At 41.6% G+C, this 15,261-nt stretch overlaps 2 protein-coding genes and 1 pseudogene across 2 annotated transcripts; 1 reads left to right on the top strand and 2 right to left on the bottom strand.

Moving 5' to 3' along the window:
* Positions 1 to 1,145: 1,145 nt before the first annotated feature.
* On the bottom strand, positions 1,146 to 3,734 carry LOC137284790 (cytochrome P450 2B4-like). The gene has a single exon (XM_067816773.1). It carries the CDS (start codon positions 3,732 to 3,734, stop codon positions 2,199 to 2,201), a length of 1,536 nt encoding a protein of 511 aa, XP_067672874.1. The 3' UTR covers positions 1,146 to 2,198.
* LOC137284791 (cytochrome P450 2H2 pseudogene) lies at positions 1,146 to 6,273 on the bottom strand (annotated as a pseudogene).
* A 5,696-nt stretch (positions 6,274 to 11,969) lies between these two features.
* LOC137283559 (cytochrome P450 2C23-like) lies at positions 11,970 to 15,053 on the top strand. Its single transcript, XM_067815124.1, has one exon. The coding sequence runs from the start codon at positions 12,459 to 12,461 to the stop codon at positions 13,947 to 13,949; it is 1,491 nt and encodes a 496-aa protein (XP_067671225.1). The 5' UTR covers positions 11,970 to 12,458; the 3' UTR covers positions 13,950 to 15,053.
* Positions 15,054 to 15,261: the final 208 nt, after the last annotated feature.

The following is a 15,261-nucleotide window of genomic DNA, read 5'->3' as shown; positions in this document are numbered from 1 at the left end:
GCACTTGCTTCATTGAAACCCGTGACAATCCAGGGTAGAATTGGTCGAGATCGGGTGGTCAGACTCTCTGACTTTGTTGATGCATGTCATCGTTTCCCAAATGTGTAGATCGATGCTCATGATGTTAATCACATTCTAGGTTGTTTTTTTCCACATCACTGTCATATGGCTGAAGTATGGCGTTAAACAACAATAAAACAAAAATCTTGCTAGTAATATGAAACACTACCTGCAATGGAGTTCCGTGAACTGAAAGTACAACACGTGTTGCTCTTTTCCAACCAAACTTGAAAACATTTCTTATACGTTGGTCATAACTGTGGACAATAAGATAGGGTGGATATGAGAAATTGTGGCCATATATTTCCGATGGCTCTCTTTGAATGTGTGTGTACGTCTGTGTGTCAGTCTCAGTGTGAATGTCTGTCCGTCTGTGTGTGTTTGTGTGTGCGTGCCTGTGTGTGCACGGGGTGTCACTTACGATGACATCGCTGCGTTGTCCAGTGCATCTCTTTGTCTTTAGGAGTGAAGGTATGGTGCGATCGGGGTTCAAACGAATCCCCATCAGCACTCCTGCAGACGAGCTATCCGCCAACAGACCACGGTGGTGGTCTGTGCGAAACCTCGATTAGTACTACCATTAGCGATAGAATCATTTAGCTCAGAAACAACATTAAGACGTTCGACTCTCAACAATTCTCGGGCAGTGAACGTCAACAGATGAAGAGAGTTAACAGTATGCGAACTGGTTGACTGGGTGTTATCGTACCCGCATTGTTGCTTGGGCTTTATACCATTGGTTTACTTGCTACACTTATGTAAACTATATGAACAATCTACATAATAGAATGATAATTCCATTCGTAAACCATCTCCAGAGAAATGGTAAATATGTGTAATAATGTTGACGTATGATGACCGTACATGTAACCAACCTTCACAACATTGTAAAGCCACTGGCACTAGTACTGGGGATTTTACAGAGGACACAGGTCGATTCACGGTTCGTCAGTGTGGCCGGAGTAGGGAAAGATCCATCGGCATACGATGGGTCAAAGCCTGACCGCCCGATCTGGAATTCGGCTTTCATAAGCAGGATGTCCCAAATTCCCCTCATAGCCTCAATGCTAATCAAACGACACATGTGACAGTTTCATGTAGTTTATTTTACAACATTAATGATACATTAAAATAAACAGTGAAAATATGAGGCGATTAGATTCATACATAAATTATTATCAGAAAAAGATTAATCAACATAAACATACATGAAGTGAGATTCTACCTCACATCTGCAAACCAATATATTTCCAAACCATGATTCAAAACAACAGTAACAAGTCAGGCCATTCAGACCACGGTTGGACCGACACGGTCGGCATCTGCAGGCCGTTGACAGACGTAGTTCAGGCACATCACTACGGTTTGCTGAACGTTTACATAACCTGGTACAGGTAAATCTGCGGTAGACTGTTTGAGCTTCGTTTCATGCTGCCTGTATATGTGTGCTGATCTGTGAATCGTGATATTTTCAGATAAGAATTGGTTACCCGTACGTCTTAACGGATGCGGTCGTCGAGCTCGGCGATGTGGATCACTATGTGTCATCCATCCCAGACGGTATAGTTGTACTCAGCAATATTCCAGCTATATGGCGGCGGTCTGTAAATAATCGAGGAGCCTGGACCAGACATTCAAGTGATCAACAGCATCAGCACCGATCTGCGCAATTTGGGAACCGATGATATGTGTCAACCTAGTCAGCGATCCTGACTACTCGATCCCGTTAGTCGCCTCTTACAAGCATAGTCGCCTTTGTGGCAGGCATGGGCTGCTGAAGACCTATTTTAATTCGAATCTGCACGAGTCGACGGTATAGATACTCGTTCATAATATTTGTCAGTCACTGGATTGTCTCGCTCTGACTCGATTATTTACAGGACGCAGTCGTATAGCCGTGCAGCCATATAAATACCAAGAAAAGATGTCATCCCTGACAGCTGATCTCTATCCGAGAAGCCGTTGATCTGAATCTAACTGATCCCACCTTAGAAACACTAGTCTTCTTCCGAAGTAGGCCGCATACGAGATTATATATGAAGTGGTGATAATACCCCCAGAACATCTGGATCAAAATGTGAGTGAAAATGGCTTTGTGCCAGTTTTGAACTGTGGTTTCATGTGGTTGTACAAACATGTTATTCACGAAGGTGACTTGATGGAGTGACATTTCTTCGTTCACTTGCACGGTGCCTGTTAATCAGCTGAACACAGTACGGATAAGGTGTGAACGACAAATTGGTACATGTATCTGATCTGAAACACGTAGGATTGGACTTTTCAGTTTTCCTAAACTGAAATTGCTGAATCATTGCTGATAGAAACAAGAACATTTCCAAAGTTGCCAACTGTTCTCCTAAACAGGAGCTTTGGCCAATAGAAAAAGGAATCCATTGTTTGTGTTTTACGAAATGTCCTTTCTCATTTAGAAATCTCTCTGGTTTGAATTCGTCTGGGTTGTCCCAATGTTCTTCGTCAAATAACGCTGATTCTAAAACAGGTAAAATCAGAGTGTCCTGTGGAATAAGGTATCCCCGGAACATAAAGTCACGGGAAGCAAACCGCTTAGCACCGTAAGGATGTACGTTTACACACCTCAGTACCTCGAAAATGGTGGCTTGAACGTAAGGAAGGCTTTCTGCGTCTGACATGTTTGGAGTACGATGCAAGCCTACGTTTTCTTTGATTTCATGATAAAACCTGTCCTGTACATCTGGGTAAGCTATGAAATATAGAATACCCCACTGGATAGCAACAGCTGTGGGCTCCGAGCCAGCATTTAACAAATCTGTAACAATATCAATAAGAGAGTTGTTATTAACAGGTATGCCCAGATTCTGGCACTCCTTCAAATATGCCGATACGAATGTCACATTGTGGTCATCGAAGTCCTTCTCAAGGCGTTTTAGGGAAGGTTTGATTATTTCATTCTCTGTAAATGCAATATTTTCGGCCAGCCGTTTCATATTGAATATATCTCCCGGTAAGTAACGCAAGTATGGCATAAGCTCTAAAATGGCCGTCAAACTAAAATCCTCTTGTCGACGTTTCAAATACTCCACAAATATTGGGTCATCATCTTCGAATCGTTTGCCAAACAGAATGGAACAGATGACATTAGTAACAGAAAAGTTAATAAAAGATCGTAAATCCACATTTCGACCATGTTCTTCGTTGACAAGACGTAGTAAATTACTGACTTCTTCGCCAGTCCGAATTTCTAAAATATCCTTTCCTGATCCTCTTGTGAAATCTCGGAGACAGACCTCCGCTATTCGTTTTTCTTCCATTCCAACTGCCAACGCCGCGTTCAGAACGCCGCGCCCATGATTGGGATACTCAGAAACGAACACGTTCGGTCGTTTGACGAACAAGTGCCCGTGTGTTACAAGGCATTCTTTTATGATGTTAAAACCGTTCAACACTACGACACGTCGCCGTCCCAGGTATATGCAGAATATATCACCGTAATCCTTCCTCCATTTCTGTAAAGCTTCTCTAATGCCTCGCGTTAAGGAAAACATATTTCCAAACAAAGGCAAGTGCATTCTCGGTCCGGGCGGAAGTTGTGAATGTCGTCTGCTGTTGTAAATCCACACAGCAACTAACACGGACCCGACGACTACCATGGTCGTGGTAACATTGTCACAAATATTCTTCATTATTTGATCCATACTAACAATCTGAAGCTACGAGGGACAGTGTTAAGAACAATCATCTCCCAAACACACGAACGTGTCGAGACACATTTCACCTGTCACCTAATTCGTCAAATTGGAACGACCCATGAGCACGCAGTCAATATAAGGTGATTAAGGCTCGCTGCAGTTAACGCTCCGTCTCGCAGTGCGTTATGCTCTGTTATCGACTGACGACAAGAGGTAAAATGCCCACTAGAAGGGTCGAATACCCACGGTGAAACACTTGAATAGTCAATCCACTCGCAATATTGACATACAGGACTAACATGATCGCCATTATTGCTACGGGGTGAGAAAGTATAGATTTCAGTTTGTGACAACTAATTTTAGTTTTTTTTGTTGGATAATTCTACTGCATCCAAAAGTAAGTTTAATGTTGTAAGTAAAATGGTATTGAGTTAACAAGCATATTTACTCACTATGTATAATCATGTTATATAACAAGATGAGCGAACGTTCTATCTACAAGGCTATCCAATCAAAACATACAATGGGTGAGAATATACTATATTACACAGCTGTCATCTAACGTACCTGTATATGCCTCTGTACGGACGTTCAAGTAACATCATGCGGTATATTGTGTGAAGCTCATTGCTGGTATCCGCTACGATGATATTGGTAAGAACAGCATATAACAGCATGCAATCCCCTGGTGCTAAGATCACAAGTAACTAGAAATGTAAATGAAGCTTATACCACAGTGTCCGACTACATCTTGATTCTGTCTAATCTACAGCGGAAATATGGTTTTCGCAAAATCTTCACCAATTATATATGTTTTGGTTCATATTAAACAGTGATATGAAAATGCGATTAGTAATCGGATTTACGTACAACAAAAAAGACTCTTAATTAAAAATACATTCACAATTACAGTACCCCTGCTCTGTCATAAAGAGCACGGTGCAAATCTAATTCCTGGGTACAGACTTGACCTTGAAGGGTTGCGGTTTAAGCACTGCTCCGGGTACGGGTTCCTTAGATAGAGGCGGCTCGTCCGCGGGTGGTTGGAAGTGAAACCGTTGGACGAGCCCTGTGATGAACAGGAACAGCTCCATTCGGGCAAGTGACTCTCCCGGACACGCCCTCTTTCCCAGTGAGAACGGAATGAATTCCTCGGGTTTCACGAATTTGCCCTCAGCACTAAGAAACCTCTCCGGTCGAAATTGTCCAGGATTTTCCCAAATCCCAGGATCCATCATTATCGAGTCTAGGTTTGGGAAAATGATGCAGCCAGCTGGGAGATGATATCCTTTCAGCACTATGTCTTCCGTCACCCCGTGGAATCCAGCTATTGGCGAAATATTGGCGATCCTCTGAACTTCTGTAATGGTTGCTTCTATGAAAGGAAGCTTCAGCTTGTCAGTCATCTCAGGACGCTTCTCTGTTCCAATATTGTCCTCGATTTCTCTGAAACATTTCGCTTGGATGTCCTGATGCATCGTGAGATACAACAGTATCCACTGAATTGTAGTTGACGTGGTGTCAGTTCCAGCAATGAACAAATCTCCAACGACCTTCACCAGATTGTCAAATCCAATGGATGTCTCTACCCCCTGTTTCTCCTTAGCCTTCATTTCCCTGATATATGCAGCGATGAAGTCGTCAATGTTATTTTCATCAAAGGCCTTGAGGTGCTCTTCAATGGAAAGTTTTATCAGCTTGTCTTCGTAAAACGCTATGTTCCTAATTGTCCTATGATAAAGGAAAGGATCACCAGGAAGATGCTTGGCAAAAGGGATGAAGTTCAGTCCACCAAGTTTCCCAGCGGCCTTGAAGTTCTCGTCAGTCTTTTTAAGATATTCTATAAACAGTGGGTCGTCATGCTTGAATCGTTTCCCAAACACCATAGAGCAGATGATATTGGACACAGACGTCTGAATGATGTGCTCTGTGTCGTATTTGTGTCCCTTCTGGTCTGCAATGACCTCCAGACAAACTTGCACTTCCTCATTAATCTTCTCTTGAAGTATGTTTTTACCCATTCCAAAGTCTTTTAGAGTAGAGAGTGTTAGTCTTCTCTGTTCCTTCCACACCTCTCCATTGCTTGAAATAACACCTTTATTGTGAAAAAGATCGTAAAACACAACTGCATCGGGTCTCACACCGAACACATCGCTATTCTTCACCAGCGCCTCCTTAACCGTATCATATCCGTTCAGTACTATGGTTAATCGGTTGCCTAGATAGAGAGTGAACAAATCTCCGTATTGTTTCCTCCACTCTTGGAACTGCTCTCTGAAGTCCGGTTTCATCGACACAAGACTGCCTAAGACCGGAACACCCCTCGGGCCAGGAGGCAGCCCAGATGGGCGTCTGGAACTGTACCAGAGTGCAAGCAAACATACCCCTGATACCAGGATCGGAGTCGCATATCCACTGAAAAATTCGTCCAACATTGTTGCCTATTTCCCCCGTATTCCTTTTTCCTCTGACCAGTCTCCCTATCTGCTGTCTAACCCCGATTCACATCACACCGTTTAGAGGCTTAACGTGTTCACGCAGGGTCGGTCATTCAAGCACGCTTGGTTATTTTTGACTGTGTGTCAAGGACATTCATGTGCATTCAAAATACGCCTTGGCTGCATCGTTGCATTTAACAAACTGGGCTGCGTGTTGTGTTGACAAAAACAGCTGCACGTTAGGTAGCAGGGAGTTCTTCGTACACGGGTCATTTTCCGTTGTCGTGGCGTTGTTGAACTGCAGGAGTTTCTAGCTGTTGACAAATATACTTTTATCGACCTATTTACAGACCAATGCATTAAGTCCAGGTCATAGGTCATGGGTCAATAAAAATACGTACGCAGATACGAATTCTGTTGGTTGAACGAACACAGTCAGGAGGTTATGTTGTGTAGTCAAGGGGGCAGACATATTTAGCTTGTCTTTTGAGTCGGTGGGATATACAGTCATGATCTCGGTGTAAATAGCGTGATCATTTACCGCTAGATCGTCATAGTCAACCGACAACCAAACTGGATTCTTATAGTACTGTCGGAAACAGAAAAACACCTTTTTACGTTTATCTCTATTTTATGTAGTTGATACTAGTATGCGAAAGTGTGGAATATCTGTTAAAAGAAGTTCGGTCTAACCACAGTTCCAGTGGCAGGGAGATAGGAAACGTGAAAAAGGATTTTACTGAGGAGAGATAAGTGCAGAAATGAGCAAAGCGACTTAGTTTGAACAGACCATAGAGCTTTAGGCCAGTTAGAGTGCGCTATGATATTGTATTACAAAGGCCACTAATCTAAATGGCCATATTGAAATTAGACTTGGCTTCATTATGAACGATATCTGTCGTAAAAATAATGACTTTCATGCTGAAACTATTAAGGGTGTAGCTACCGTGGAGTCTTACTATCACTATAAAAAGAAAAAGATAAGAGGGGTCGTCTCAAAAGCAAAACCAGGACAGGTGAAGCAGACGACGGTTAGGGTCGGGCTTGTGGATAGAGGTATCACCCATACTTGAATTAAAGTAGAGAAGTCTAAGACTGGAACTATCATGTCCTATCAATATCCAGTCCTGTCGATCTTCAGGTGGTCATGACACCTATATATATTGAGACTACGGGTATCAAGAATCATACTCTTTCACCTTTACATATCTTAATGTAAATTTCATGAAAGAAAGACACGTAAAATGTAAATCAATAGATGAGACATATTCGACACACGTGAAAAAGCACAAAATATATTTGAGATGACCCCTTACACCAGTAGGCAGTGCATGCATTTCATGCTAGGTGAGTCGAGTGTCCGTCGTCATACCTGGCAGGTAGACCTAATTGAAATATAGTCTGATTAATATTTTCAGCAGCTAGTCATATTTATTATAGGTTTTGCACGATTTTACAAGTAAACATGCTTTTCTGCAAATCCTCTTACACATCACACTGCATGCCCATTTAGGCCGAAGTGAGTTATTTCGACATATCCTATTTGCAGTTGTGTACATTTAAAGGATACAGAGTATGTGTGTGTTGTGTGCGTGCGTGTGTGCGTGCGTGCGTGCGTGCGTGAATGTGCATGTATGTCATGTGCATGGTTTAAAGAAGAACGTGTAGTGACCCATAAACTTTGGGCTCCAGTGTTATGTCTTGCACTAATCCGTGTCTATGGTAAGAGGCGGCGTGCCTCTCTTAAAAGCCGTTGCAGGCTCCTGGGCCCACATGCACAAAGTGATCGTAGCGCTACCACTATCTTACCCCTATGTTGGTGTACAATCATTGTGACTCTTTACGCCCCGTTCACATGCACCTGTTTGCACCCGTATGTATAAATACACACATGGGCAAACTTTACTCACATGTGTAAATGTGTCATGTGAACGCATTTACTCACGTATGTAAATATACACCGGGAGCAAATTTACATGTGGTCAGGACCAGGTGCAAAAGTATATTTACATATATGCAAATTTGCACTGCGAGTAAATTGTGTCATGTGAACGCATAGCAAAATGTACACATATGCAAATTAGTTTGATGACACATATGCAAATTAGTTTGATGACATAACAGTTTACCGGATGCTGTTCTAGACAGGATGTCATCATTACTATATTTAGCCCAGATGTCTGCACCTGACCCTTCATTCTGTCTGAGAAGTCATTTAATTTTTTATCTGATGAGATCAAGATGCCTAAGCAGTCAAACCAAACCATGCGAAACGAAGGGGTCAGTCCTGGACTGATGCAGAAACACTGGCTTTGTTTAGTGTATGGCAAGAACTACATGAGGAAGAAAACTTGGATGATCCCAACAAGAATAACAGTAATATCTATAAAAGTGTGTCTGCGGCATTAGAAGATTGTGGCTTTGAAAAGTCTGCCGAACAGTGTAAAACTAAAATGCACACGCTTAAACGATCTTATCGCAGCTGTAAAGCAAAAATGAACAAAAGTGGATGTGGTCGCTCTACCTGTAAATTCTTCGACAAGATCCAAGAAATATTTGGCAACCGTCCTGCGTCTTCCCCTGTGAAAGTTATTGAATCGTTATCAAGAAAAAGAGTGCAAGATGTTGGCAATGAAGACGAGGGCAGCGATAATGATGGTGACACTGATGATAATGACCTGATAATGACGGAAGTACTGAAGATACGAGTTTCACAATGAAGTACACTAGTGGAGGAAGTCCTTATGAGAGCAATGACGTCGATCTTTCAGAGGATGTAGAGACGGATCCTAATGTGGACCCACTGTCGAACCTAGATAAAGGAGTTATGTCCAGAAGCAAAGACCAAAGAAAGGGAGTTGGGCATCTGGAATCCAGGAAAAGGGCTCTTCAAAGGCAAAGAAGGCCAGAAAAGCTAAACTGGAAATTGCTTTGTCAACTGCATTTAACGAAATGTCAAAATCGAATGAATAGGTAGAAGACAAATATGTCGAATTAGAAAGGAAGAAAGTCGAAGTAGAAATAAAACGCATTGAAATGGAAAAGCTGAAATTGGAGTCAGAGGAAAGACAGCGCCGTGAGGAACGCCAGCATCAGTTGCAAATGATTCTTGGGTTTGTGGGACAGAACAGACCTGGTGCTGGAGGTAACATGAATGCACCATGGCTGGGGCAACGCACTACAAGGCAGCACACTGATACAGCACCATGTAACTCTGGAGCAGACAGCGATGTATCCTACCATTCTTATGGATCTTCGTTTTACAACATGTAAACAAAGGCAAAGACTTTGAACGTGAATTTCTGAAAAATTCTGAAATGTTTATTGTTTCTTATTTATTGTTGAATGCTTTCTTGAAACGACATTTAGAATAGTTTAGTTTGTACCCTTCAACTGGTCACATATCCTTTATATTTCATATAATGCTTCTTCATGTCACTGCTAGAGAACAAAGTACAAAGAACAGACATGAAAAGTTTTGTATTTTTGTTTGAATTGAGCTTGTTTACATCATACAGTCATATAAATAAATGTTTCATATGGGTTATACCTTGTTCTTACATTTGTTTCAAGAAAAACATAATCAGTGTGTATAGATAGGCATGACCTTTTGCATACATTTTTTCGACTAAATACCAAAATTACCACTTAAATAGACCTGCTAAAAGAAAGTTGTCGTAAGTACTGTTATAAATGATTGTTACACACGTTTAGGATGCAATGGCAGTTGCAAACTGAGTTCATGTCTCTCTTGATCCCTGTGTACCAACTACACCCCATACCAATATTGGCGTCCCATCTGCCCCAACTGTCTGTGGAGTTTTACCTACAACACATTCTACTCTGACAGATTTCAATTTTTTTTATCACATTGTGAAAGATGAATATACTTGATCTCGCTGCACAAAAACAGAACATTGAATTTCAATGATTCATTTTACTTTCATACAGCAATACATTGTAATCTGAGTGATGTAAGGCATGTCATTATCACTGCATAAACACTCCTGAAACTAAATCAGGAGACAGACTCTCAGGCTATACAGCAAACATTCAAATAAAATATAAACACTCCAAATTGGATAACCATTTATAACAGAAAACGTCCAGTTCAAGTCATTATTTATGGATTACAGCACAGCTTCCGTGAATGCCTGCACGACATTGTCACGAGTGACTTTGCCTGGCTGATCTGCAGCGTCTTCTTGCCCATCATCTTCCATATCTCCCTGCAAGGGTTCTTCCACGTGCCAGATATCGTCAAAGCGTTGATTGTGAATCTCACATATGTTGTGAAGCACAACACACGCAGCTATTACAGTACAGGAAAACTCTACACCCACATCCAAACGTTTCTGCAAGCATCTCCAACGCCCTTTCAGTCTTCCCAAAGAGTTTTCTATTGTCATTCTGGCACTACTCAAGCGAGAATTGAAAACCCTTTGACTGCTGGATAATGCTCCACGATTAGGAAACGGTTTCAAAAGCCAGGATCTGAGTGGGTAAGCTGGATCTCCAAGAATGACGACTGGCAGCTGCACATCCTTGTCTGACAGGGACACTTTTTTATACCACTTTGGAAAAAGTCTCGACTCCTCACCTTTTTGAAAGATTTCAGAATTAGAAAACACCCTGGCATCATGAACTCGCCCAGGCCATCCAATGTTGGTGTCTCTGAAGATGTATTTGTCATCACAGACGGACTGAAGAATGAGGGAGTACCAGCACTTACGGTTCAGATAATCCCCATGAGCTTCCCGCGGTGCCATGATAGGAATGTGACATCCATCTATGGTTCCTGCACTGTTTGGAAAACACCATTTGTGCTCAAATCCTCTTATCACGTCCTTCAAATGTTCATTTAGGGGAAATATTACATATTCCGGCAGCAAAATATTGCATGTGGTCTGACAAACTTCATGAATGCATTTACAAACAGTAGACTTTCCAACGCCAAACCGATTTCCCACAGTTCTATATTCTGATGTTGAAGCCATCCAGTATATTGCGATTCCAACTTTCTTTCGTACATCCAAAGGTTGGCGAACAGCTTCGTCACTGGTCTTTAAGCAATCCTGCAGTTTTGTGCAGATAAGATCAAAAGCTCCTTTGTTCATTTGAAAATTATCGTACCAGTCTTTGTCGTCATTCGATTTATTCCAAACAGACTGTCTTTCTTTCTTCCAGAGAGCTCTATCTTGTGACAGACCTATTGCAAGAGCAGTACATATCTGATACTGTGTTTGTCTTCTAAAGCGCCAGCGATAAGAGAACATCTTTCTCCGTTGAAGTTCAGAGGACAAATGAGACAAATTGATAATTTATTGTTTGCACTTTCAAGTTTACTCACTCTACATAAATTCCATGTGAACGCAAAGTAAATTTACTATTACACACAAAAGTATATTTACACATGATCGCTTTGTGCAAGTGAGTTCAGGTACGCATATGGGACGCAACTCCGCACAGCGAATTATTACATTTTTAAATAACCCAACCCGTACAAGTTAACTTCATTCGTTAAATACACTTTGGTGAAATTCTGGAGCTGTAGCGGAGTAGACCGTTTTTGATACCGAACCTATCTGTGACTCTTTGGTCTGTATCTAGGCCAGAGAGTCCTTCACAAAGTGTACCGTGCTCGAAGTCCACGTTTTGTCATTTACACATACAGTCTGTCATAGTTTCGCGGACCTTACATCTTATCAAATAAATGCGCCTTCCCAGTTCGCCAGCTTGTACATTCCCGGTATGTTTGTCCGAGTAAGATAAAGAATGACCTGTATGTGTAACTCTCGTTCTCGTTCAGTAACCAGTAAAGACGTAAGGCAAAACCAAGCCGACTGGTGAGTGAAGCTGTCACTGCAACAGTATATCTTGACTGGTGTGTAAATCTGCACAACTGTATCTCGACTGGTGTCTACTTCTACAGCCCTGTATCTCGACTGGTGTAAACTCTACAGAACTTTATCTCGACGGTGTGGAAATCTCAAGCTCTAAATATCGACTGGTTCTTATCCACAGAACTGTATTTCGACTGGTGTGTAAATCTGCAGCCCTGTCTCTCGACTGGTGTGTAAATCTTCAGCCCTGTATCTCGAATGGTGTGTAAATCTTCAGAACTGTACCTCGACTGGTGTGTAAATCTACAGAAATATATTTCAACTGGTGCCTTAATCTACAGAACTATATCTCGACTAGTGTGTGTAGCCCTGTTCATATAGCAAACAATTTGTTCACTGAGGTCTACATAAAATTCCTATACTGAAACAGCGGTAATATCTAACCGACAATGCTCAGCATGTTTTTCACGGACATTCCGACAGCGGTTCTCACTTGTATTGTCTGCACCCTCATGCTGTGGATGACGTTCCGCAGGCCGCCAGGGACCCCCCCAGGACCAGGCTTCCCTTTGCCATTTCTCGGCCACTTGTTGTCCATTGGGAAAGATCCGAAAAAGATATTTCGAAAATGGCACAAACAATATGGCGACATTTTTAGTGTGTACATTGGTAATCGGTTAGTGATCGTCATGAATGGTTATGAGGTCATGAAAGATGCTTTTGTGAAGCACGGAGATGTTTTCTCAGACCGTCCTCACGTTTTCGTGGTTGATGAGATAAGCAACGGCATGGGCGTGCTCGGAACATCTGGGCAAGTCTGGAAGGAACAAAGGCGGTTCACGCTATCCACACTGAGAGACTTTGGTATGGGCAAGAACATGCTGCAGGTAAAGATTAACGAAGAATCAGCCTCGTTTCTTGAGGCTATTGCAGAGACGAAAGGACTGAAGTTTGATTTCCGCGAATTGATACACACAGCTGTTTCCAACATCATCACGTCTGTTGTGTTTGGCAAACGATTTGTGTATGGGGACAAATTCTTCAAGGAACTGACTTCTAGAATTGATCAAAACCTTCAGTCAGCAGGAGCAACAGCCGGCTTGAACTTCATTCCTCTTGCACGGTATCTTCCAGGAGACCCTTTTAAGTTTAAAAGAACGTTGGCGAATCTGGCGTTCTTTGTTAACAGTCTGACAAAACCATCTGTAACTGAACATTTGAAAGACTATGATGAGTCGAACATTGGTGATTATGTATCAGCTTACATAAGAGAGATCAAACGGAAGGAGAGTGAAAACATTGAGTCGTCCATTAATTTTGATAATCTGGAAAAAGTGATTGGTGATTTGTTCATTGCAGGAACTGAAACCACTGCCACTACCATTAGATGGGCAGTTCTACTGTTCTTGAAATATCCAGAAATTCAAGAAAAATGTTTCCAAGAAATTAAGACAAACATTGGTCAAGAGAGGTTGCCAGAGATGTCGGACAAACTGAAGTTACCCTATGTTGAAGCGACTATAGCGGAGGTACAGAGAGTGGCCAACATCATCCCCGTGTCAGTCTGGCACAGTGTCCCGCACGACGTACAGTTCAGGGGATACACTTTCCACAAAGGCGTTACTGTAGTGCCCAACCTTGACTCGGTGCTCATGGATCCTGAAGTCTTCCAAGATCCGGAAAAGTTTCGACCAGAAAGATTTTTGGCTGACAATGGAAAGTTTGTGAAGCCTGATGAGTTCATCCCCTTCTTTCTGGGCAAGCGGGTTTGTCTTGGGGAATCCTTGGCAAGGATGGAGCTCTTCCTTTTCACCACAGCATTAATTCAACGCTTCCAGTTCCAACAACCCGCAGATGAGCCACCACCAACTATGGAGGCTGTGCCAGGTGTAACGTTTGCCCCTCTGCCATTTAAGTTCATTGCTGCTCCTAGGGTCTGATTAACGTTGGGTGTTTCTTGTACGTGATCACACACTGATGTTGATGTTCAGTGGACACGTGTGAGTGAGTAGGTTAGGTTTAGCACGGTCTTGAATATACTTGTATTTCTTTAAATCATCGCTCTGGTTTTTGGCTAAGATCAAAGTTTAGTATCTGCTCTTTTCAGCTTAATATTTCTGTATATCACAGCTTACCAACTCAGGGCAGTCCAAGTGAACCAAGTTGTGCACATTTACACTTCCAGAAACACAATTATGTGTAACGATGAACCAATGATCTAAACAGGTAATAATCTAGTCCAAGGGACTCATGCAATAACACTGTTGCTACAACAACAACAAAAAATGAAAGAAAAAGAAAAGAATTTCCAGCTTTCAAAGTGTACTACTTTTGGTACCTAACCTTGAAAACATGTTAATCCAGATGATGAGCTTGACCATAGCACATTTGTCTGTTTGACGGTGTCCTTTGTCCGAATTAGACACAGAGTCAATTTTTTTAAAAAAAGCAAAAAGCAAGACTGCAATATGTATATATTGCAATGAATGGAACTGCTGTCCTAGCTGCCAGTGATATGGCAAGACTGAAATGATCTTTGTTTGGAGATTATATAGCCGACCACATTGTAATACCACACCTGCTACCCCAAGCATATAACTTCACACATGGCATTCAAGAGAGCGATAAAAGAATGAGAAAGTATTACTGCAACATCCCAATCGTTTTAAACAGTCACTTCATAATGATTATGTGCTATTCTGTACTGCTGCATCCACAGAGAAAACACTTAATCTGTGCAACAAATATTGATGTTCTGAGACTTTGGACTGATGACTGATCAATGATTGCAAAATGAATCATAAACTGTGATGTTGATTAACACCATCATAATTGATAGGGATTCATAAACACATTTATGTGAACTCTACAATGGACTCTTACTTTAGCAAATTTCTAGTGATTATGGACAGCCTTTACGTAACCTATCCTCAACAAGCATACCAGGCAAGTGGACAGGATTGCTGCCAGAATATCCATTTACATAATATACGGACATTGCAAGTTTGAAAAATATTTATGTTTTAGAATTAATAAAAAATGGAAACTATTGAGATGCATTATTGATACATACTACGAGATAACTCGTAATATTCAACCAGAACTGATACTACGAGTATACTCCTGAGAGACAGTCAACATGTTAACCGATGTATGTAGTAAGACTGAAAATATTTTGTAATTTTTAAAATTAATACAACATGACTACGTATATTGCTGCTTGGCATATGACACATCACACTCTTCAAGAAC

The sequence above is a fragment of the Haliotis asinina genome, chromosome 5 (assembly GCF_037392515.1).
Source record: "Haliotis asinina isolate JCU_RB_2024 chromosome 5, JCU_Hal_asi_v2, whole genome shotgun sequence".
Classification (NCBI taxonomy): domain Eukaryota; kingdom Metazoa; phylum Mollusca; class Gastropoda; order Lepetellida; family Haliotidae; genus Haliotis; species Haliotis asinina.
The sequence above is the reverse complement of the archived record's forward strand: the minus strand, read 5'-3'. Positions and strand labels throughout refer to the sequence as shown.

What these genes read in the sequence shown, in the direction of transcription:
- LOC137284790 (XM_067816773.1), bottom strand. Translation starts at nt 3,734, where the DNA reads ATGGATCAAATAATGAAGAATATTTGTGACAATGTTACCACGACCATG.
- LOC137283559 (XM_067815124.1), top strand. Translation starts at nt 12,459, where the DNA reads ATGCTCAGCATGTTTTTCACGGACATTCCGACAGCGGTTCTCACTTGT.